Raw genomic sequence first — 26749 nt, 5'->3', positions numbered from 1 at the left:
CTAACTACGACTTTCCACGAATTTAGCGCTAAATTCGAAACAACGTTTATATCGCGCGACCTTAAACGGCTTAACTCAGATACGGTCCCGCACATAGGCTGCTCTTAAACGCCTTAAGGCGTCTTTGGGAATGAATGTGTTAACGAAGGATTGCTCCTCTCTGCACTACTTCAGGTATCACTTCACATAATTTTTGCACAATTTTCTCATTCCTACATATGCACCCCAGTTAGTGAATAATAATAATAATAATAATAATAATAATAATAATAATAATAATAATAATAATAATAATAATAATAATAATAATAATGTTTTTACATCCCATTAACTACTTTTTGCTAACACCAAAGTGCCAGAATTTTGTCCCGTAGGAGTTCTTTTACTTGCCAGTAAATCTACCAACACAAGGCTGACATAATTGAGCATCTTCAAATAGGCCTATCACCGGACTAAGCCAGGACCAAACCTGCCAAACTGCGGTCAAAAAGTCGGCCCATCAACTGTCTGAACCACTCAGCCCTATTTAGTGAAGAGTTACCAAAAAGTGTATAGCATCAGTAAGTTAGTTTAGCAACTGTAGACGAGATGATAGTAGGTTTCTGAACGTGTTTCTTATTTAAGGTATATTTCATCAATAATTGCTCCCTCGAGACAAGATTATCACACACGCGGAACGACTGTCGTTTGTTTACTTCTTGCGACCTTCTCGGGAAGGATGTTGTAATGTGGCACACGATGCTGCCAACCTTTCTACTTTAGAACTAATGAGTGGTGCTTGAGGAACTAAGTGGTGGTGGTGATTATTGTTACACCAGTGGTCTGGACTGATTCTTGCTGCACGGATGGTTAGAATAGGACCAAGACAAGACCAGTGATATAGGGACAAGCAAAGGGGAGCTGGGGGCGTAAGCCACCATGTTAGAGCAGTGAAGCGGCCTTAGGCCTCTACTTTCCTGTCGAAACACCATTGGTTCCTTAACATGTTACATTTACTTGTGCTTTTATAGTGCCAGGGTTGGTAACGGAATACGACTATAATTGACGGGAATGAGATCAAGTGCCACTTTACGTTGGCCAATAGCAATGAAAATAGTGTGCAATGCTCTTCATTAGGTTATAAAAGTAAATGTAGTTCTGGGGGCGGGATGGTAGGTTAAGAGACATCGCAATGAACACATCTTTCCTCTGAAATGCATTCCAGGTAAGATTTCACTAATTTCCACTTACTCATAATGCTAGAAAAATCTTGTCTCAAAAGGTCGATTTTTACCTATAATTCTCAAGAAATCAGAAAAATACAATCTGAATGAAAACTGTGAGATATTACAAAAATAGTCAGCTTCACACTGCCTATACAACTTATACACGAGTGCTGCTCTGATGGAAAAACTGTTTTACCAAAAGACCAGACACTCACACCTTCATCTAACCCATGAACTCAGGTCCTGCAGTGGATAATTTTTTGTGTAAAGGAGATGCTGCCTCCTATTGAAGAGAAAATGCAACAAATGAAGAACTGTTGCACATTTACAGTACTCAAAGCAAGAAAAGGTAAACTGTTTTAAGTGACACATTCTTGCAAAAAATGTGTCTGGAAGGTGCCTACGATGCAGCGATTAGCTGTAAGAATTTGAACTTAGTTTGTTGAAAGTAATATTCAACCATGAATCAGATCCACTCATTACAACAATAGCATACAGTCGACAAATTGCTTGTATTTTTGTATTTTCCTAATTGTTTAGTTTTACCGAGCTCGATAGCTGCAGTCGCTTAAGTGCGCCCAGTATCCAGTATTCGGGAGATAGTAGGTTCGAACCCCACTGTCGGCAACCCTGAAAATGGTTTTCCGTGGTTTCCCATTTTCACACCAGGCAAATGCTGGGGCTGTACCTTAATTAAGGCCACGGTCGCTTTCTTCCCACTCCTAGACCTTTCCTGTCCCATCGTCGCCGTAAGATATATCTGTGTCGGTGCGACGTAAAACAACTAGCAAAAAAAAAAAGTTTATTTTAGTATGTCACGGTGTGTTGTTATCTTCCTGTACCAATATAGACTATAAAACAACAGATTAGCTCCAATGAAACATACTGTATGTTCACGTTAGGCCTACTTGAATTCACATCATCAGGAGTTTTTCAAAGAAATAATCTTGCCCATTAACAAAGTACTTAACGTGAAGTTGTAGACAATATTTTTTTGCTATGTGTGTGTTACTCAATATATACTTGTCACAATTGGTATAATTTAATTTTGGATTAGTTTTACTCATTCAACTGTTCGTAGTATGCAAAAGTATATAGAGAACTGCAGACCAGGCCTTTGAAATATGGTCCGAATAACTGAGGATTAAATGCTGGGAGGAGTTATCCTCAAATTTTGAAATGGCTGGTCTCTATACACAATTTCTTGCAGAAATATGTACAATACAAATGATCACTATAATCAGAATTATCAACAACATACACACTATGAATAAATGGAAATCTGTTATTATAAGATAATGAAAGTCACATAAACCAGTTTGTATTCAAAACACTATACTGCTGTGTATTATTTACAGAGCAAAGAGAAGATTTTTTTGAAAACTGTGACATTGAAAACTATAGGCCTACGAGTTAGGCCAACCTATTCCTTTCTACTCTTATGTTCAAAGAGTGTTAAATAATTAGTAAATACATCATACTAAATAGTTTGTTCTCTTTACACTCTTGTCAGAAACAAGTTACTAAGAAAAAAAAACCAACAGCAAGAGCATTATTATTTCTCTTCCAGGTCTTGTTGATGCAAATATGTTATTAGACATAATGTAGGCCTACTCGTTATTCCAAATCATGGTAAACTTGAATATACTGTATCAAACCAAAATTATTCCTACTCCAGAGCTGAAGAGGGTAAGTAAAAATTAAATATGAATTCCTACCTATAATGGCAGTAAACAAACATCAGTGGACGATGCAAATCAAATTGCCCAGAATAACACTATCAGCACAAGGCACACTTTAACCTTATGACCAGGTAGAAACGTAAATACAATGATAATCACCTAGGGAAGGCATCAAAGAACCAAGTCCTCTTGGTGTTTGGAAAGGCCACTCTCATTCCTGACATGAGAGGAGAATGAAGGATGACAGCTCCAACTTCATATCGTGACGCTAGGTCCACAGTTGGTACAGTCCCAATACTCTGTCCATATAGAATAATGTTCTCTGGGGATATGCCATACCTAGTACGAAGGGCATGCCATGCTGCATCGATGTCTGCATACAGATTCTTCTCAGATGGCTTCCCAGTACTAACCCCATAACCTGAGTAATCGTAACTAAATATATTGCAATTGATACGAGATCCGAGTCCCAAATAAAAACTACTCATCTGTCCTAAATCCACAGCATTTCCGTGAGAAAACAGGATAGTAAATCGGGCGTTGGGACTGCACCTCACAAATAAACATGCGATACGATTACCCCGTGAAGTCCGAGTGAAGAATCCTTCTATATTCTCCTTTTCCCGCTCCGAATATTGCCACTCTGCTCTTTCAGTCAAGTTGAGGGTAAATTTTGAAGCTGTTTCGTCAGCCTGAAAATTATAAGTAGGTTCCGGTGGTAAAAATGCCAGTTTGGCAGCTATTCTCGTTGGACAAGGAGGACAACAAAACAAACAACACAGCTCACTCAAACTTAACCCGTTCATTATTAGCCACGAATTCACTTCACGATTATCACCACAAACTCGAACTTTCCTCGTAAACAATGCAATTCACGAGATCCCTGCCGAGTTTCCACACACAATACTCAGTTATTGCCTCATCTTCATTTTTAGTCAGCCATCATAGACAAGTTTTCTCCCTGAGTTGCTGGGTACAAGCCACCTGAATCGTTTGCCTATACTGTACATGGAATGCTACATAAATACTATATAGATAATATAATTATTTCGATTTATGTAATCAAAAGCATATTACTTGGATGGATTTGTTCTGTTGCTACAAATCCACATTAAAATTGCACAGTTATTAACAAACGAAAATATTTCGTCGGTTGAAGATGAAAGAGTGGCTTTATAACAGTAAATAAAGCGAATTTAAATATATTTGTATACATATTCCTCAAACCCCACTATTCATTTTAAATAGAGTAAGATTATTATTAAATACATTTCTAAAATAAGCTGCAAGGATATGTAGAGGATACTGAGTTTCATGTACCGTATTTAAAATCCTATTGTTTGGAAACGTGAGGATTGATCTTTGCATTTTATTTATTATTTCTGATTTAAATCGAATTCATTCGTAATGTTTTTGCTTCATTGAAGCCACAAAACAGTTGTCAGAAATTCGAAAATTTTATGGCATAAAGATGTTCAGACTTGTTCATTTTATGTACTAAATTGTTTAATATGTTGAATTTCTTTGAGCAAGGAGTTTACAACAACTCAAAATGTGATAAAACATTACTCCTAACGGCCCTGGCCTTATATCATGCTGCTCAGCTCACACATTAAAAGAAGAAAGGAATTTTCGTTAGAAAATAAAATGAGAATCTGTTTTAGCTTGCTTGACTTAATCCATACAACATTTGAAAACCGTAGCATGGTTGCCAAACTTCATTGGGGGTATTTAAACAATCTGGTAATCTTGCGAGCAGGTTGGCTCTACTGGAAGTAACTGCAGTGGAAATCCACGAGGACGTCGATTCTTGGCGTACACCAAATATTAAATTTGATTTACATCTTGGAGTACATTCAAATGTAGGAATTGTGGGTATTTTTTCTTTATTTCAATTCAGTTGAGGACAGAAAAAATAACTTCCCTAGATAAAATGATGATTTGATAGAAAATAATCAATACCGGTACCGGTACGGTACTTCACCAATAACTCAAATAGTTACATGCAGATTCATAATCCAACAATGTAATCCATCCATATCTTATATTCGGTAGTAGCATGTAAACAATGACGAACATCCTTAGGTTACGATGCGTGGAAGAGACGTGGTCGGGGCTCGGGGTTCAGTAAAGCTTGCTAGGGTTATCAATACTTTTAGTAGGAAATATTGTACTGGTGCTTGTATATAAAAAACCAAATCAAATTCCAAGGCACTACAGCCCTTGAAGGACCTTGGCCTGCCAAATGACCGCTGCTCAGCCCGAAGGCCTGCAGATTACGAGGTGTCGTGTGATCAGCACGCCGAATCCCCTTGGCCGTTATTCTTGGCTTTCTGGACAGGGGCCGCTATCTCACCGTCAGATAGCTCCTCAATTCTAATCACGTAGGCTGAGTGGACCTCGAACCAGCCCTCATATCCAGGTCCATGACCTGGCCGGGAATCGAACCCGGGGCCTCCGGGTAAGAGGCAAGCACGCTATCCCTACGCCATGGGGCCGGCACCATATATGAACAAAAATCTTACCGTATTTTATTTTTCCATTTTTCATTCTGTTACAGTAAAAGATACCGTATTTCATGTGCATAGTATGCAATAGACCTTCATAATTTAGGATGACCACTGGGAGGAGGGAGAGCATGATTAACATGAACACAGGCATGTAGAATGATGAACAGCTATTAAAGCAAACAATCATACATATTAGCAATGTTGACAAATAGAAAAACAGAACAATAATAGAACTTGTTTCTCAAATATATTTTCTGAACGAATCTTATGTAGGCCTACGGAGTTTTCAATAATATTCACAAGTAAACAGAAAAATAGAACTAGATTCATGAATACATATTTTGAAGAAATGTCTTACCGGTACCTTATGTACGGAGCTACCAGTATCGAAAATAATCACAAGTAAATAGAAACAAGTAGAAAATGTTTCACAAACGCCTACATTTTTTGAATCCATGTTCTATTACTGTTATAGAACCTGTATTGTTCATTCCATCAAATGAAATATGGAAAGCTCTACCACTAGATGTATTGCCTTAACAGTCTCCATTGGGAATGCAGTTCTCTGAAAGAATGCCCGCTTTCTAATCTCATTTCTTGATATAAAAACATCTGCCACCTTCTCCAGATCTAACTCCTTAGCAGCCTCCTTGTGTAAATGCAGAAGGCTCAGTGAATTACATTCATTAAACTCAGCAGGTAGCAAGTAGGGACACTCTTCGGAGGTAGCCCTGCCCAGGGAGTGGCGCCCCTACCTATGTGGGTCCCAGAGCACACTGACCCGGTGTGTAGCACCTGGTAAAGGTCCCATCTCTGGGTTACGAGTGAAGACCTCAACGGCATTTACTTTAGTACGGCGGGGATGGAGGAAGAGCCTGTCCTGTGTTCAGGGATTAGTGAGAGTACAACTTTCTATTAGACAGCGTATGTTCCCAATGTTAGGGGTAACTGTCGAAGGCGTCTGTACCCCAGGTTATGGGCAGCCTCGTTTAATCCTGGCAGTAGGTATAAAATTCCCTCAACGACACGCTAAGCGACCAGCCGGTTGAGGTATTCTTCGTCGCATCTATGGCTACGTCTTCTCGAAATTCGGAACATGCTAGGGCGTTCCCTCAAAGCGACGTGCGCCACTTGCACCCGAGTGAAGTAAGAAATGTGCCAGGGTTACCTCCCCATGGACGGGGTAGGTTAAAAAGTTAGTCCGACAAGAGCAATTAAGAATAAAATTTGCTACACTAAATATTGAAACGTTGACGGGCCGACATCGTGAGCTAGCAGAAATGTAGAAGAACAGTCATGCTGATATTGTCTGCATACAGGAGACGAAGTGGAGAGGTTCCAAAGCGAAAGAAACTGGAGATGGCTACAAACTCATCTATCATGGCACCAGCACAACATCGAATGGTGTGCCAATAGTGGTTGGCCTACGCTACCGCAACAACATAACAAGTGTCATCAGAGTGTCGGATAGGCTCATGTCTGTCAAGATCGATTTAGCATCTATAAGTGCCCATATCATATCTTGCTATGCACCTCAAACTGGATGTATGGAAGATGAGAAGAATGAGTTCTGGAACAGTCTTGATGCCCGTCTTGGAACAATTCTTCCAGATGAGTTCATTTTCCTTAGGGGAGACTTAAATGGACATGTCGGATCTCAACGGGATGGATATGGGCGATGTAATGGAGGATATGATTTTGGCACGCGAAACGATGAGGGATGTCGTATATACACTGACTGACAGAGCAAATGCAACACCAAGAAGGAGTGGTCAGAACTTTATGCCAATTGCAGGGTAGACTGACGTCACTGAGGTATGCTCATGATGTGAAATGCGCCGCTGTGCTGCGCACGTAGCGAACGATAAATGGGACACGGCGTTGGCGAATGGCCCACTTCGTACCGTGATTTCTCAGCCAACAGTCATTGTAGAACGTGTTGTCGTGTGCCACAGGACACGTGTATAGCTAAGAATGCCAGGCCGCCGTCAACGGAGGCATTTCCAGCAGACAGACGACTTTACGAGGGGTATGGTGATCGGGCTCAGAAGGGCAGGTTGGTCGCTTCGTCAAATCGCAGCCGATACCCATAGGGATGTGTCCACGGTGCAGCGCCTGTGGCGAAGATGGTTGGCGCAGGGACATGTGGTACGTGCGAGGGGTCCAGGCGCAGCCCGAGTGACGTCAGCACGCGAGGATCGGCGCATCCGCCGCCAAGCGGTGGCAGCCCCGCACGCCACGTCAACCGCCATTCTTCAGCATGTGCAAGACACCCTGGCTGTTCCAATATCGACCAGAACAATTTCCCGTCGATTGGTTGAAGGAGGCCTGCACTCCCGGCGTCCGCTCAGAAGACTACCATTGACTCCACAGCATAGACGTGCACGCCTGGCATGGTGCCGGGCTAGAGCGACTTGGATGAGGGAATGGCGGAACGTCGTGTTCTCCGATGAGTCACGCTTCTGTTCTGTCAGTGATAGTCACCGCAGACGAGTGTGGCGTCGGCATGGAGAAAGGTCAAATCCGGCAGTAACTGTGGAGCGCCCTACCGCTAGACAACGCGGCATCATGGTTTGGGGCGCTATTGCGTATGATTCCACGTCACCTCTAGTGCGTATTCAAGGCACGTTAAATGCCCACCGCTACGTGCAGCATGTGCTGCGGCCGGTGGCACTCCCGTACCTTCAGGGGCTGCCCAATGCTCTGTTTCAGCAGGATAATGCCCGCCCACACACTGCTCGCATCTCCCAACAGGCTCTACGAGGTGTACAGATGCTTCCGTGGCCAGCGTACTCTCCGGATCTCTCACCAATCGAACACGTGTGGGATCTCATTGGACGCCGTTTGCAAACTCTGCCCCAGCCTCGTACGGACGACCAACTGTGGCAAATGGTTGACAGAGAATGGAGAACCATCCCTCAGGACACCATCCGCACTCTTATTGACTCTGTACCTCGACGTGTTTCTGCGTGCATCGCCGCTCGCGGTGGTCCTACATCCTACTGAGTCGATGCCGTGCGCATTGTGTAACCTGCATATCGGTTTGAAATAAACATCAATTATTCGTCCGTGTGCCGTCTCTGTTTTTTTTCCAACTTTCATCCCTTTCGAACCACTCCTTTTTTGTGTTGCATTTGCTCTGTCAGTCAGTGTATTTGAATGTGCAGAGGCTCATGACCTAGTTGTAACCAACACATATTTCAAGAAAAGGATAATACATCTAGCTACACATACCAGTGGAGATCATGCTACTCAGATGGATTACTGGATGGTTCGACAACAAGATCTGAAGATGGTAATGGATACCAAATGATCCCATATAACAGCATTGCCCCCAACACTGCTTGCTTGTTCTGGATATTCGGAAAAATTTCAAACGTCCTAAGACACCTATAACTGGACCTGGGCGTATCAAGTGGTGGAAAATGAATGTCCACCAGAAGGAAATGAAGACAGCTTTAACCAACTTCTTAGTGAATCCTGACCAGTCAGTTGAGGACATGTGGGAAGATGCTGCAAAACAGATGCATCAGACAGCAACAGTAACTCTGAGAAAAACAAAACCTGGGCTAAAATGCATTGATAAACAGACCTGGTGGTGGGATGATGAAGTCCAACAAGCTATCAATGAGAAAAAAGGTAGCCTTTTAGGTTTGGTGGAAGACCCGCTTGTATACTGATCTTCAGAGATATAAAGTGCTGAAATCAGCAGCGGAAAGAGCGGTGGCTGCTGCAAAAGATCGTTGTTACCAGGATCTCTACGACCAGCTTGACACACCAGCAAGAGAAACTAACGTTTAGCGCCTTGCGAAGTCCCGTAACCGTTCAACCCAGAACATTGGATACGTCATGCATTTCAAGGGAGCTGACAACAAATTACTACAAGACCAACAAGCTGTCCTTCTACTATGGTCAGTCAATTTTGCAGATATCAGCAACAAAGAATTTGATCATTCGCCGATTGCAAGCTCTGATCCTGTCTATGGACTTGTGCTTTTAATTATGGCAGAGGAAGTAATGATTACCATGAAGAATGGAAAAGCGACTGGCCCAGATGGCTACCAGCAGAAATATGAAAAATTCTTGGCAAACCCGCTATAGAATTCCTTACCAAACTGTCCAACCAGATCATCATCGAGAACAAACTTCTCCGTGCATGGACAACTAGTACGACAGTCCCAATCTGGAAGGGTAAAGGAGACGTGAGCGACTGCTCAACATACAGCCCTATTCGACTTCTCTGCCATACACTGAAGATATTCGAACGAGTGCTGAGCAACAGGCTCAGAAACAATGTAACAGTCACATCCAACAGTGTGGATTTCTTAAGGGCTGCAGCACCATCGATGCCATCCATGCCACTCGTCTATTCTTGGATAAACATAGCGAGAGACAGAGGAGTGTACACCTGGCATTTCTGGAGCTAGAAAAAGCATTCGACCGAGTCCAACATGACCTCATCTGGCTAGTTCTTCGTAGTCATGAAGTCCCGGAAACCTATGTAAGCTGGATACAACTTATATATCACAACACAACTAGTGTGGCCCGGAGTCCAGCTGGAATCTCACTGCCTTTGATATCGCCGTGGGTGTACATCATGGCTCAGCTCTATCACCATTATTATTTATCCTCTGCTTGGATACAGCAACGGCTGACATACAGACATTGCATCCCTGGACCCTTCTTTATGCGAATGATGTGGTACTTGCCGAACAAACACGCCTTTTACTCCAACGCCAGACACAAACTTGGAGCGAGAAATTAGCTGAGAGTGGTCTGCGCCTCAACATCCAGAAAACCGAATACCGGTACCTAGAATGTGGCTCCCAAACTAGTGGGACCATAAGGATAAATAATTAAGATTGCAGAAAACCATGCATTTCATATGCCTAGGGTCAGTTTTCACTTCGCACTGTGATGCCACTTTTGATACCCGAGCGCGAGTAAATGCAGCTTGGCTCAAGTGGAGACAAGTCACTCGGGTACTCTGCGACAAAAAGATGCCTCACCATCTAAAGTCAAAAATTCATAATACCATGGTACGCCCAGCAGTTATTTACGGGACAGAATGTTGTCCAATGACAAAAAGCATGAGCAGACCCTTCATACAATGGAAATGCTTCGCTGGACTCTTGGATGGGCTCGATGTGTCCACACAAGAAATGAAGAGGTTCGACAAAAGCTTGGCGTCGCTCCAATTTTGAAAAAGTGAGGAAGCACGTCTCCGCTAGAACGGTCACGTTATGAGAAGGCAGGGCGGCTCAATTGCTAAAACAGCTCTCCAAGTTGATCCGAGAAGAATACAACCACGTGAAAGACCTTTAAGGCGGTGGACTGTTAATATCAAGGCCGACATGCACGAAGTTGGCTTAAAACCTGAATGTGTCAGCAATAAAATGAAATGGAGGAGATGTAGCAAAACAGCGGACCACATACGTTGAGATAAACGCTAGGAAAGAGAGAGAATTAATTAAATTCATTTATTCATCTCTTCTGTCCTGTAGTTGTATGCAAATAATTCTTCAGTCTATAGACTTTTCAGACCAATGGACACATCTATTTGATCTACAACCTGTGACAATAGTGTTCGGTGAATAGTCCTGTACTATCAACATGATGAACAATGCACGACAGTGACCTTACTGTCCTTCAAAATAGTCCCCTCCCATAACCATGCACTGCTGAGATCGGCGATTCATGTCCTGGAAACTTTGCAAGAAGGCTTCCTTTGGGTAGGTGTTCAAAAGCCTCGTCACGTTTCGTTGAATGTCAGGAATATCGTCAAATCTCTTTCCTTTCAAAGCGAGTTTGAGTCGTTGGAATAGGAAGAAGTCTGGAGGATTGAGATCTAGCGAATATGGGGGATGTTCAAGTTGCACCACCCCCCTTTTGCCGTGAACTGTTTGACTATATTGGCTGTGTGTGGGCGAGCGTTGTCATGGACAAAAAAAAAAAACATGAACCTTGTTGTGCGTACTGGGGTCTATCCTGCGTAGACGTTTCAGGATACGGGTCAAAATTTCAATGTACCGTGCAGCATTCAACGTCGTTCCCTCAGGTAGAAATTCCGTGTGGATAATACCTTGACTATCCAAGTTATGTGATGAGCATCGTTTTGATCCTGGCTTTTCGGCTCTGACCTTTTTCCGACGAGACACCAGGTTTCATCCTCAGTGACGATACAGTTCAAGAAATTTGGTGTCGCATCCGCCGTTTTGACAAAATCCTGTGAAGCCTCTAAACGTGCCTCGCATGCGTTTCTTTCGGTGTCTTGCCAAAATTAAAACAAAATTGTACATTGATCTTTTGGCCGTTGATGTTCCTGTTCGCAGTTCAGAACCAACGCCTAAACACGCACTGTGTCAAACAGGCCTTACACGCACACACACGATGATTAACTGCTACGCAGGTGCAGCGTTGTGTGTCGCCAGTGTTGCCGGATCGACAGTTCTGACTTCATTCACCGAACTTTATTGTCACAAGTTGTATTTGTATATTCTTGATATCCTACGTAAAAATAAAAGCATCGACATTTGTAATTTTCAAATCTCTCCCAAAACTCGAACGGAATCATTCCCATGCATTTTAATAGCTCACATATTAAAATGTATATTTATATTGATTGTTACATTTCAATTACATAATCATTGCCTCCCAGATCAATACAATAATTTATTTAGCGTAGCGTATACACTGTCGTTTACTCCTAAATGCCTTGAACAAACTGGTAATAATAATAATAATAATAATAATAATAATAATAATAATAATAATAATAATAATAATAATAATAATAATAATAATAAACCCATGTAGTGCAGTTGTTTGGTGCAAGTCTTCGAAATTTACACCACTTAGGTGGTTTGCATGTCAACGATGCAGTTCCAGTACCTCTAACCAGAATTAAATTTCTGGCAGAGACGGGAGTCGAACCCGGGCCACTGGGGTGGTAGCCAAAAATGCCAATAATAATAATAATTATTATTATTTATGGGTTAACGACCCTTTCAACTGCTGTGCTTGTAGAGCTGCTGGGTACCTGAATATTGCCCAGGATGGGTCCTTTAACGTTCTTTTTTCTTTTTTCGTGGGGCGGCCCGAAGGCCGCTCCCCCCGCGTGGCAATCGACACTAATCTACATTGCCTCCGATATACTATTAATTTCTAATGAGAAAAGAGATAGCAGGAGGAGTGGGTACAGGAGTACCTGCCTGTGTGCATGTCTGAAGCGTTACCAGGCAAGGTTTGTGTTGGAAAGGTGGTGTTGAGGTGTGGTATTAAGTGTCAGGGAAAAAACACATGGGCGGAAAAAGAAAGAGCCTACATGTAAAACCTGACAAATTTTGGTAGCATATGCAAGGATGTGGTTTCAGGATAGGTCCAGGTGATAGTGTTAGTTGAGAATAGGTGTCATGCACAAGTCATTAGCCACATTCTCGCCTGTCCAATTATCTTGGGATCAGTCCATCTGGGCACTGCCGTGACTAGCTCGGACTTGCCGGTTGCGGCGCCATGGGTCAGTAGCCACTAGGGCCTTCCGCATCGTTCCGCCCCCTTGGGGTCCCTCGTACCCAGTCACCGATACCAGAGAATGAGGCCAAGCCCGCCAAGGCGGGGGCCTCCTAGATAGGGGTGGGACATGGCACCGAGCCTCCTTTCTCTCGGCCCGCTCCATGGTCCGGTAAACAGGGTAACAGCAATGAGAGACCAGGTGGCCCCTACCACATTTGGCGCACACCGGCGCCTCCTTAAGTGCCACGCAGGATGTGTATTGGTGATCACCGCCACAACGGTTGCACATCACTAGGAGCCCATACTATCCTGTCGGTGGCCCCACCTCAAGCAGCGGAAACACTGCAAGAGCTGTCGAGGGGGACGTTTCGATCTCACTGACTGCCGCTACCCACTGAGGTCCTGTGCTGATTGGCTCTTCGGTGAACTGTTGCCCTGGGAGCAGTCCTGGGCTGCGGCTGGGCGGCCCTCTGCTGGGGGCGGGCTTCGTCTTCTTCCCCCTGGTCCGGGGCGGCGTCTTCTTCCCAGCGGTAGGGGGTCTCTTTTCGGCAGAAGAAGAGGCCTCGTCCTGGCTTCCAGGCCGGGTGACCCTGGGGTAGCGGATGGTCCCGCTGTAGACACGGCTCCTACTCGCTGACGGCGGTGGCGTCGGTCGATGCTGACACCCGATTGCGTTTTCTGTCCTGAGGGGCGCACATCGATGTCTGCACCTCGATAGACTTGCTGGCAGGCCGGATCTGGGTAGCAGCCTCCGAACGCCAGGGGGCGTCCTCCTCCATTGCGAACCATTCGTCCAGGGTCGCACAGTCGCTGTTCTGCGGGGCAGCGCGTACCTCCTGACTGGTGGCGTCGTTAGTCTCTGGCTGAGTGTCTTGGACTAAGTCGGTCTCCGGTTCCGTGTTGTGCTTCAGCGCCGATACAGCTAACCGTAGGGCCTCCTCTATGAGCTACCCAAACACGCAGATTGCCTCCGTAGCAGTCACCTCCTTCACCTTGCTACCCTCGTTGTTGCATCCTGGGCGACTGGGTTATGGCTTCCCTGGTGGCCGTTTCCGTCTCGGCCCTCCTTCGGAGGGCGCCGGCGTTCGTCCCCGGCACGCCGTCCCTCTCTGGTAGTCGGACGACCTGAAACAGAGTAGAGATCTCGTTCTCCACATCGCGCATCCACTCCTGGTTTTGATACCTGATGGTGAGGCCTCCTGGTAGAATGCTCTTGACAGACATGGTCGTCGAGATCTCCTTGCCTCAGTGGAGAGGGCGCCGCATTCTGTCCAGGACTTGGCCCCGTTCAGAAAGTACACTGCGCCCCGGGCTATAGTAGACGAACAGCGCCTCGTACTCCGGCTCAGTGCAGCCCTCGGAGAAGAAACAGCCATTACGTGGGTCACAAGGTCAGACTCGTCCCTGTACGGCTCCGTCTCCACCTCGATCTCTGGCGCCTCCTGCTCCAGCTCCGGCTCTGGTGCCGGCGTCTCCAGCTCCGTGTTGTGCTCCAGCTTCGGTACAGGTGACCGTAGGGCCTCCTGGATGAGGAGCCCAAACTCGCAGATTGCCTCCGTAGCAGTCATCTTCTTCACTTGGCTGCCCTCGCCGTTGTACGCCATCGTTTCCGTAGGTGCCTGAAACACACTTGAAAAGTAGTGCTGAGAAGTGCTGGTAGACCAAGTTCTGTTTGTGTAAGTACAGAATATGTCATGATCTGAGAATTGCACTGACACAGACAAACGCTGCTCTTTCCTGTTTATACAAACAGTTGCCTGACTAGTACTAATAAGTACAAATGGCTTGGCGAGGAGAGTGAGTCGGCGGGAAGCTCGTATGTCCTCTCTCTGTGACTACCAAACTCATCCTGCCATACGCGTGTCGAGTATCTATACACCATTAGTTGCCAAGGACTGCCCCAGGGCTCGATCTTCAACTTTGAGCAGAACCTATCAGATGTATTTGCGCGCACCGGTTTCTTTTTTTTTTTTAAGTACCAGTGTGTATGTTGATGGAATTCAATTTCATCCTGCCGATAAGCCGAGAGAGAATAACGTTAATGTTCCTGCGAGCGGTTTGGATATCAATCCCTTTTCTTTTACACAGGTACTTCAAATGTAATGTTATAATAGTGTTATTCACTCCGTTATTTACAAGAAGCATATTTTCATCTAAGCTGAACCGTATGCCCATAATGGCTAGAGCATCGTGAATTTCTTTCACGCTTTTAGGCAGAGGTGGCAAGTTTCCCGAATTCTCAGCCACAATGTTTTTTTATCGCCCCAAAATCATTTTATAGTGAACTATCAGACAAGTGCTTAGGGGCAGCGAATACTGGAATATCCTTTCGCACCAACTTCGATGGCCGTTCACAGATCTGGGTCCTGGACAGTCTAGTTAAACGGTGGTGTGGCGTTCTCACACAGCTATTTTGTAGTGTGGTGTAATGTAGTTGGATAGGGGTAAAAGATCCACATGAGTCGATGCCCGAACAAATAGCAACCAAAAAAAAAAAAAAAACATGTGTTGTTGTTTGTGAGAACGATTCATCTCAAGTGAAATGTTTCGGTGACCTATACATGCGGAATATCAACGATAACGAGTTTAAACATTAAATGATTAACAGGAGTGAATAGCACCGGCTTTAGAGTCGCTAAGCTCAGTGTATCACGTGGTAGAGCAGAGGACGTAAAAAACAAGTGTAGGTAGTTTAGACGTTAGTCTGGTGGAATAGCGTAGTTCAGTTACGGTAGAAGAATGTGAGTGAGTGAGTGTGTGTGTGTGTGTGAGAGAGAGAGAGAGACTTCAGAAATCAGTAACAAGGAAATTAAAGCTTTGTGTGGACTTTTACACCATCCATAAACAGTATGCTGCTAACAGCTCATATATTACAATGCCGAACGCGCTTCCTAACGGATTAAGTAGGTTAAGTTATAGCAAATACAGTAGAGACAATACGCGACACTCAGCGAGATATCGAGGGACAGCTATTAGAGCTCTCTCTAGCGGAGTGACCAGAGAACTACTGATTCTGCCATAAGAGCACGTGTATTTGTGTGTGAAGTTTTTGGTGTTATTTATGCGTTTTCAGTGAATTGACATAATTAAATAGTAGCGTGTGTCATTCCTTGATATCTCTTCTCAACATGAGGGGAAAGGTATGTGCTGTGTTTGGCTGCAGTAACTATGAAGTAGAGAAGAATGCGCGGTCTTTCTTCCGTTTACCTCGTGACAAGAAAATGTAAGTAATATTGTTTTTTGCATTCTTGCAGTGACAAAGCGATTTTTATAGTACTTCATAATCTTCTGACCTGCACGACCCATATGTTAACTGGCTTAAAATATAATCCGCATATTTTATTGTATAGTGCAGCAGTTAACCTTCAATACCGATGTGTTGTTGTAGGTGTGATCTGTGGGTTTGATTTAATTCAGGAAAATACCGATACATATGCATATGAGTGTGGCTGGTTGTGTTCCAAGTTACCCCATTTGAAATGCCGTAATGCGTTGTCAAGCACTGAGGAAAATATGGGTGATTTCAGAAATGTACACATTTCGTTGAAACAATATGATGATGCAAAATTGCTTTACCCTAATGTGATGGCATTATGACAAGTATTGCTTATAGGGAAAATTTGAATGTTTTCGAGGCTAAATTTATAGATTTTCTTTCTGTTAACAGGCTTCAAGTTAAAAGGAAAATTGTCCAGCTCTTAAATGTAAATTCATTGAATCATGTGTGTAAGGAATGTGCCGATATTTTTGTTGACAAGTGTTTTAATATGATGATACAATGCTTTTAAGTGAGAAAAAAGAAAAATATAGCCGTGAACGTTCAGGCAGGAATTCTAAAGCTAAAAAAGTAATGCATAAATGAAAGATCAAGCCCTTTTACAGCAGTCCATTTCACATCTTGATTATATGTATAATTTCAGTCTTTAAATAATAATCTTTCATTTATGCGTTACTTTTTTAGCTTTAGAATTTCTGCCTGAACGTTCACGGCTAGATTTTTCTTTTTTCTCATTTAAAAGCATTGTATCATCATATTAAAACACTTGTCAACAAAAATATCGGCACATTCCTTACACACATGATTCAATGAATTTACATTAATTCAGTAATTACAGTAATTCACATGCAGTAAACAATTAAACAGATCAACAGTATTCAACAGTGGAGCGATACTCACAACAGTGAATACTAATATAGGTCCAATTACCCTCACACTCACAATAGCGGCTTTCCTCGCTGACTCACGGTGACCCTCAGTCTATAGAAGAACACATACACACAGTACTCTCAGGCAGTACAGTCTTCCATTCCGCACACAGTTTTCAATGCAAATACTCTCTAGACACTCTGATACCGACTACCACAGCTCTTCGCCCAGACCTCGGTGGGACACTATCGACTGCCAACACCTCTGTCACCCTCAGCCCTGCCACCGAACCCCAAAACACTGATTCCGAGTCCACATCAACACTATGACTCCACTACGCAGCCCAGCTCTGACTGACTGTCTGCGGCTAGCCTCCCTTTTTTAGCTCGGGTGATGGGAACCAGAATATTCACGATGTAGCCAAAGACGGAATATTCTCGTTGTACCTCCAAGAAACTCACAGGTAAGCCAGCCGACGAGAACAATACACGGAAATGCCAGTTTCCGGTCGGCTAATTCACTAGTCCCTTCCAAGAAGTCTGAAAGGGGCTAACACAGGGCTGGTACTTAACGATACGTAGCTGTCGTAGCTGTCAAGTTAACTCTGGTCTCCCATAAACTCATCGTTCAAGTAATGTTTTGAGACCTCACTGGAATCTCTGGATATAACGCCAGATCTGAAAGAACTACACTGACTATTAGTACAAACTAGACTTGAGATGTTCCCTTTAAATCCTGTTACACTGCAGTTCTCGACTCGGGACTCCAAAGACTGCCGAACTCCATGTTTAAGTATGACAGTAGTTAACATGTAGGAGGAGAAATATTTTTCTTTGGGGTGGGAGGAAAATGGCACTCTCCCCCTAGACCATTTTTGCAGGGGCAGAAAACGCCTTGCCCTTCCAGAGTCCGAAGTACCGCTACATTAGAATCTCTGTGTACCTATACTTGAATTTAAAGAGTTTTTCATAACCTGAATTTTGATTACTGTCGTCATTTTCAAACAATGAAATTTTCCTCGGAACCTATTTATTTTACATAAGATAAGTGTTAAATTGGCCTCATTTAAGCGGACACCTTGTGACTACTTCTACCACTACTCTAACACATTAATCTCCTTCACACAATATACATTACATTTGTTGAGCGTCATTTGTTGCAAGAAACAACAAAATTCAGACAGCATGCCTCTTATCTCAATTATCTCAAGGCGTGAGGTGATAAACTCACACATCTGACAATATGCAGGAATATGGATCAGGACAATGGTAGATTATGGTTGCATTTCCACAATTGAGGATTGTACTTGGAAATAGAATCACTTATTATAATTAAAATAAAACTGAGTTTATGACTATAATTTACGTCACAATGAACAAGCATTGCCGTATTTTAATTTAACAAAAAATACCCAGTGCGATTTGTTGTTGCAATCAAAAAGAAAATTTAACTTAAATAAAAAATAAGCTATTGGCATGAACTTGAAGTGAAATATGATATCGCCGCTGATTACATTCTTCTTCGTGTTAATAAAGCATAACATGTCGGATTCTGTAATTACCTGGTGGCTGCACACACCACTGTTGAACTTGATATTCCTGGAAAAACCACTGAGTTGAAGTCAGAAGTAGTCTGCTGTAATCTTATCTTCTTATGTAACCTGGAGTTGACCTATATTTCCTTCCCGAGTGTAGTGACCTCCAATGCGGCTACGTCCACTCAATAGATTGTAAGAAATCGAAAAATATTACTGAAACACATTGTGAAGTCCATCCTCACAAGTAAATGATGTTTCACTATCAGCATAGTACCAGTCTCTACTCAGATCCAACCACCACTCGTAGACCTCTTCGGCGATTCTAAGACCTCTTGAAAAACACCTCTTAGCACTGCTTCCTTCACTTCTTAGCTCTCACCACCACTCTTAGACATCTAACCACTTCTTCCTAGACCACTGACCATCACTCTTCGTTCTTCTCACCACAGTTTAATCGACTTTTATAACCTCGTGGTGACCACTCATCTCCCTACTCTCTGGTCATCCCTTCTACCTCAACATACGGTAGCTGGCGAATACGGACACTTGGTCGAAATCACGTGCCCACGCACTGATGTCATCAGTCATGTGTCGTATTAGCTTGCCCACGCGGACTACCGATGACTACCCTGCATGCGTCAGCGGAAAATCTACTTGCTCAATACAGTCTCGGTTAAACACAGCCTCGACTGCAAAATAATATGCCAGTTCATCTGGCCAGAGTTACAAGCCACAGCATGACTATTTGAAACCAATAAATCTCACTTATTAATATACAGAATAATTACAAACAAAATTCACTTAACCTATGATTAAATAATATAATATGTGCGATACATAATTATATTACAGTATAAATTATGAAACTCACAATATAAAATCTATTGAATCGGATTAATAAATAATAATAATAATAATAATAATAATAATAATAATAATAATAATAATAATAATAATAATAATAATAATACTGAATGAAATCTGTAACCCTGTTGTACGGTTACAACCTCGAACTTCGGACATCACCATTTGTCCCGTCCACTCGACTTAAGCGGACACTTTACACGTTGCAGGACTATTTAATACACCGGACCACATGCCATCCTTTCTTTTAAAAACCATTCTTCAGACATAAGGAAATCCCTTTTGAATGTTTGTACTATTTCGAGTAAATTAAAATTAAATGGCGTATGGCTTTTAGTGCCGGGAGTGTCCGAGGATAAGTTCGGCTCGCCAGATACAGGTCTTTTGATTTGACACCCGTAGGCGACCAGCGTGTCGTGGTGAGAATGAAATGATGATGAAGACGACACATACACCCAGCACCCATGCCAGCGAAATTAACCAATTAAGGTTAAAATTCCCGACCCTGTCGGGAATCGAACCGGGGACCCTTTGATCAAAGGCCAGCACGCTAACCATTTAGCCATGGAGCCGGACCCTATTTCGAGAGCAAGGGAAGAGAAGGTACATCGGAATGCAGTTCTACCTAGTGGCGTATAGGCCTATTCCGAGAATTCTAATTGCCCAGAAATGCTGCCAGAGACTGTTGACTCACAAGTTATCTGGGGATTTTCTTCCCTTCTTGCATCATTCTATTCATAACTCGGATTGTCGCTGATAAGGTCGAGCTCAGGTAGTCAACTTGAGAAGGAAAAGACAGTACAGGCGCTAATTAGTGAGACAGAAATACCGTAGCATTTCAGTTGTGTGTTAAACATGAGTAACAAGGGAATACTTCACGTAGCTGTAATGTTTTTAAATGATTTAACATCACCTATAATAACTCTCTATAAAATACTAACAGAGAAATGACTTAGAATAATAAAAATTAAGATATGTATGCTTATATTTAAGGTGGATGTTCTTTGCTGTTAAAATGTTCGATTATTTTTACAAACTTGTTTTAGCGGACACCTCTCGTAACGGACATGACTGCAGAAGGGAAGTTCGACTGTATTACAATTAAAAATACGCACGGCGCAATTATACAATTAAAATAATTTTTTATTTGATTTCACACTAAGAAAGTAACAGACACTAAAGAGACTGCCAGGCTGACGAATGTGCGCGGCAAGTGGGTGAATCATACCATCATACCTCAGTGTCCATGACTTTGGCCAAAAATATACCCCTGCCACCCTTCTTCACAGCACATGCAAAGTGTCCGCTACTTGCTGTGGCGCTATACAAATCGGTTAGCCGCGACGAACGATATTTTTTTTGCGTATTTCCGCTAATGCAATGAAAATCCACAGTCTGTTTCCAGTCATTCGACCGAGTGTCAGGAATGGAATGAATGAAACCATCATCTAGCGGCGAGAATAGGAATTGTACCAGCTGCCGAAGCCTTTCGCACTCTTCTGGGGCAGTCATTAAAGAATGGTAGATGAAATGAAATGATATTGGAGAGTGTTGCTGGAATGAATTATGACAGGGAAAACCGGAGTACCCGGAGAAAAAGCTGTCCCGCCTCAGATTTGTCCAGCACAAATCTCACTTGGAGTGACCACGATTTGAACCTCGGAACCCCCCACTCGCCCCCCGTAATCGCCGCTACTGGTCCCGTACACTGGAACCATACTTACCAGAGACTTATACGCCCTCTCCTTTAAGCCCATACTAACCCCTCTCAATCAATCAATCAATCAATCAATCAATCAATCAATCAATCAATCAATCAATCAATCAATCAATCAATCAATACTGATCTGCATTTAGGGCAGTCGCCCAGGTGACAGATTCCCTATCTGTTGTTTTCCTAGCCTTTTCTGAAATGATTGCAAAGAAATTGGAAATTTATTGAACATCTCCCTTGGTAAATTATTCCAATCCCTAACTCCGCTTCCTATAAACGAATATTTGCCCCAATTTCTCCTCTTGAATTCCAACTTTATCTTCATATTGTGATCTTTCCTACTTTGAAAGACACCACTCAAACTTATTCGTCTACTAATGTAATTCCGCTCCATCTCTCCACTGACAGCTCGGAACATACCACTCAGTCGAGCAGCTCGTCTCCTTTCTCCCAAGTCTTCCCAGCCCAAACTTTGCAACATTTTTGTAACGCTACTCTTTTGTCGGAAATCATCCAGAGCCCGCTTTTCTTTGGATTTTTTCCAGTTCCTGAATCAAGTAATCCTGGTAAGGGTCCCATACACTGCAACCATACTCTAGTTGGGGGTCTTAAAAAAAAAGCAAAGCAAAGTCATCTACGTACCGACAATGAAGGCCCTTGGAGGCGTGGAAGGTAAAGGCTTCCACTATCCTTTACCTCGGCACTTGATGGGGTAGGGTGGTTAGCTCTAAGCCCGGCCGCCTTTGCCCCCAGGAATTAACCTGGTACTCATTTTTGGTGTAGGCTGAGTGCACCTTCGGAAATGGAAATCTCGCTTCTTAAATTTTACGACTTCCTGACGGGGATTCGAACCCACGTCCTTCCGGGCGAACCGAGCACACCTTTACCGCCTCGGCCAGGCAGCCCTAGTTGGGGTGTTACCAGAGACTTATATGCCCTCTCCTTACAACCTCACTACAACCCCTAAATACCCTCATTCTAAATACCCTACTTACTCTCATAAGCATATGAAGAGGTATGTAACTTAACATTTATTTACAACCTCCTTATACTAACACTTACGTACTTACAAAGATCCCCGTGAGGTACTTTTGCTCTTGGTAAAAGTTAAAATCTTACAACTTTCCTAGATAAGTAACCTTGCATCAAAACACAATGGGATATCCAAAACTTATTTTACAGAACTTTATAGGTCTATTGTCATATCAGTCTCCTCGAGGAATGAGCACTTTTCTTATTAGCGGCTAAACGTTGCACAAATCAGATTTTCGGCGACGATCCTCTTGTCTTTGTTAAGTTGTACACACTGAGTGAAATTTAGGGCAGTAAAAACTGCCTATCTCGTAAAATGAAGGTTCTTTTCAAAATTTTCCGCCTCAACAGTTTTCCTTCTTATAAGGGGGTGACTTTTTCTTTCTCGTGTTCTATCACTTCTTCTTCAATGAAAGAGTTTTACAAGTACGTTTCAAAGATATTTCTACAAAACAACGCAAACGAAAGCACTAGACAGCGCACCTGTCGCTCCGAGCTCAGTTAGACTAAAAATCGTGTGACACGACAATAATTTCTCATTTAAAAATCAATTGGCCGGGCTGAGCAGCTCAGAGGGTTGAACGCTGACCTTCTGAGCTTGAGTTGGTGGGTTCGATCCCGGCTCAGTCCGGTGGTATTTAAAGGTTCTTAAATACGCCAATCTCGTATCTTTACGGTAGATGAAATGAAATGAAATGGCGTATGGCTTTTAGTGCCGGAAGTGTCCGAGGACAAGTTCGGCTCGCCAGATGCAGGTCTTTTGATCTGACTCCCGCAGGCGACCTGCGCGTCGTGATGAGGATGAAATGATGATGAAGACGACACATACACCCATCCCCCGTGCCAGCGAAATTAACAAATTAAGGTTAAAATTCCCGACCCTGCCGGGAATCGAACCCGGAACCCCTGTGACCAAAGGCCCGCACGCTAACCATTTAGCCATGGAGCCGGACAGGTACGGTAGATAATGGGACATAAAATCTCCTGCGGGACGAAATTTCAAAAAACCAAGGCATCGCTGGTATATGTCTTCAAATGACTGCAGTTGAAGGTGTGCTGTAAAACTACCTCTGTCCACAATCTGTATCCATTTACACAGGTGAAAAGTTATATGTTGCCTGAGGGCAACAGTATGCAATAAAGGGTTAAACAAAGTCAGTAATGTCCATGTTTTACTGTATTGACTAGGTGCATTGACTGAGAATATTCCTTATCAAGTTTAATGAATGGTATTTTTAATATTTTCAATTTATTATTTTAGTCAAGCTGCTAATTATTTTACTTTCCTTCATAACTATTTCATCCAGTAAAGCAACATATTATTTATTCACTAGCAATTCCCGCAGCTCATGTTGAAGTCAGATAATTAGATTTGTGCACTATTGATAACAATAGCGAACAGCATGGGCGCCCATATGACAGTTTGCAGAGGGGCGCCTAGACCTGGGGGTATGCAGTATTTTTAACATTTTGGAAGATGAATGGCGACTTGCATTCCACGGTAGAATAACACCCACGGTATCCCCTGCCTATTGGTGGGGGGCGGTATTACCACTTCTACGTAATACAGACTTTTAAATCATTTCCTTGAAAGAAAAACGCCTGACTACATTTTTGCCTTTCCCTGAGGGCATGGGCGCCCTTGTTGAACAGTACTGATTTGACGAGTCAAATACAGCTCACATTCGGAAACTCTACCAGCTCGAGTTTGGACTCGAGCAAGACCAACTGGAGTCGACCAGGCAGGAAAGGGAAAGCGAGATCACCACAATGTCTTCTGAAAGAGGCGAGTGAGGGAACTCGAGTGCTTCTCGCTGGTTGGGTAATAATTTTCATTCCGTACTCGGGCAAGGTACTTGCGTGCTTGTTGTTTAAAGGGGCCTAACATCTAAGTTCATCGGCCCCGGGCAACGTACGGCGGGCCTCCTAGACGGTAACGTCGTCTCTCAGACCAGTGAGATATGTGACAGTGGTGTGATGTAACTGCGAATATACCGTACAGGTTGCTCATTTGAGGCATGAAAATGAACGCAATCCTATTCGTAGTATACAAATAGTAATCATCTATTTTCTATCGGAAATCACATACATTTTAAATTGAAGATAAAACGAAAATAAGAATATGAAAATTCTCAAATGTACGTAAACTAAATAATAGCCTCAACTCTTTGGAAAGGCAACTAATTTTACACTAAGATAGCCTACATGGGTTCTAAAACTAAAGGAAAATTTGTCAATAATTTGGAAAAAGAAATTTATCTACTGGATAGCTTCCAGTGCCAGGACTGTCCGAGGACATGTTCGACTCGCCTCGTGCAGATATTTGTATTTTACTCCCAAAAGCGATCTGCGTGTCTGGATGTGGAATGATGAAGATGGTGTAGGCCGTAGAGAGAGGGTGGAGCCCGGTATCGGTACATAGTCTACACCTGTCGAATAATACCATGGCTTAGCGTCTCCATCCTATGGACGAATGGCCATTAACAGAGACCTACGTCCGCACCCCATGTGAACACTGCAGAGAGGTTTGAAATTCAATCCGCAAAGTGACAGTCATTAGCTGTACGATTTAAGCCGATGACAAAGGCGGAGGCATAAGGGAGACAAATCTTCACAAAGAGTAGGTCTACTCCAATCAATCAATCAATCAATCAATCAATCAATCAATCAATCAATCAATCAATCAATCAATCAATCAATCAATCAGTCAATCAATCAATCAATCAATCAATCAATCAATCAATCAATCAATCAATCAATCACTACTGATCTGCATTTAGGGCAGTCGCCCAGGTGGCAGATTCCCTATCTGTTGTTTTCCTAGTCTTTTCTTAAATTATTGCAAAGTAATTGGAAATCTATTGAACATCTCCCATGGTAAGTTATTCTAATCCCTAACTCCTCTTCCTATACACGAATATTTGCCCCAATTTGTCCTCTTGAATTCCAGCTTTATCTTCATATTGTGACATTTCCTACTTTGAAAGACCCACTCAAACTTATTCGTCTACTGATGTCATTCCACGCCATCTCTCCACTGACAGATCGGAACATGCCACTCAGTCGAGCAGCTCGTCTCCTTTCTCCCAAGTCTTCCCAGCCCAAACATTGCAACATTATTGTAACGCTACTCTTTTTGTCGAAAATCACCCAGAACAAATCGAGCAGCTTTTCTTTGGATTTTTTCCAGTTCTTGAATCAAGTAATCCTGGTGAGGGTCCCATACGCTGGAACCATACTCTAGTTGGGGTCTTACCAGAGAATTATATGCCCTCTCATTTACATCCTTACTACAACCCCTGAGTACCCTCATAACCAAGTGCAGACATTTGCATTCTTTATTTACAATCATATTTATGTGGCTACCCCAATGAAGATCTTTCCTTACATTAACACCCAGGTACTTACAAAAGGAACTTTCACCCCATCAATGCAGTAATTAAAACTGAGAGGACATTTCCTACTTGGGAAACATCACAACCTGACTTTTAACCACATTTATCATCATACATTTGCCTACTGTCCATCTCACAATAATGTGTCATTTAGGAGCTAAGATGCTAGTTGCTTTACGTCGCGCCGACACAGATAGGTCTTATGGCGACGATGGGACAGGGAAGGGCTGGGATTGGGAAGAAAGCGGCCGTGGCCTTAATTAAGGTACAACCCCAGCATTTGCCTGGTGTGAAAATGGGAAACCACGGAAAACCATTTTCAGGGCTGCCGACAGTGGGGTTTGAACCTACTATCTCCCGAATACTGGGAGCTAAGATGACCAGGCTACTGGCAGGGCTAGCTCTGAAACATGCGACATAGAACTCTACATGTGAGAAACAGTCATACCGGGCGAGTTGGCCGTGCGGTTAGGGGCGCGCAGCAGTGAGCTTGCATTCGGGAGATAGTGGGTTCGAACGCCACTGTCGGCAGTCCTGAAGATGGTTTTGCGTGGTTTCCCATTTTCACACCAGGCAAATGCTGGGGCTGTACCTTAATTAAGGCCACGGCCGCTCCCTTCCCATTCCTAGGCATTTCCTGTCCCATCGTCGCCATAAGACCTATCTGTGTTGGTGCGACGTAAAGCAAAAAAAAAAAAAAGTCTTCTCTCGAGTCGAAAAAGCAAAGAGTTTCCTTATTTTTAAAGGAGATTTCAAATACCTACTTCGACGTCTGTAACATCTTCAGTTTTTGAGATATGAGCATCGTCGTAAAAATAATTCAACTCCATTTTCACTTATTTCCACCACCGTTAAGTGGCTTTTCCGAAGACTATATATATATATATATATATATATGTTCCTTTATTTTTTAAGGAATTTCCAAATACCAGATTTCACGTTTGTAACATCATCAGTTTTTCAATTTTCACCCCGTTTAAGTAGACATTCCAAAAACAAAGAATAAGTCTTTTTTACTTTTAAAGGAAATTCCAAATACCAGTTTTTACGCCTGTAACATCTTCAATTTTTGAGATATACTCATTTTAAAATATCACCCCATTTTTACTTATTTTAACACCTTAAGTGGATTTTCCGAAAACAAAACGTGA

General features: G+C 42.9%; 1 protein-coding gene across 1 annotated transcript in view; it reads right to left on the bottom strand.

Annotated features, from left to right (window-relative positions):
- Window positions 1-3875, bottom strand: part of LOC136874680 (alpha/beta hydrolase domain-containing protein 17B) — a 44137-nt gene extending 40262 nt beyond the window's left edge. Inside the window, exon 1 of the mRNA XM_067148319.2 lies at window positions 3047-3875. Within this exon, the coding sequence (XP_067004420.1) occupies window positions 3047-3693 (647 nt within the window). The 5' untranslated portion in view covers window positions 3694-3875. The remainder of the gene's footprint in view (window positions 1-3046) is intronic.
- Window positions 3876-26749: the final 22874 nt, after the last annotated feature.

Source organism: Anabrus simplex, chromosome 5 (assembly GCF_040414725.1).
Source record: "Anabrus simplex isolate iqAnaSimp1 chromosome 5, ASM4041472v1, whole genome shotgun sequence".
Lineage (NCBI taxonomy): Eukaryota > Metazoa > Arthropoda > Insecta > Orthoptera > Tettigoniidae > Anabrus > Anabrus simplex.
Note: the sequence above shows the minus strand (reverse complement) of the source record. Positions and strands in the feature narration are given on the sequence as shown.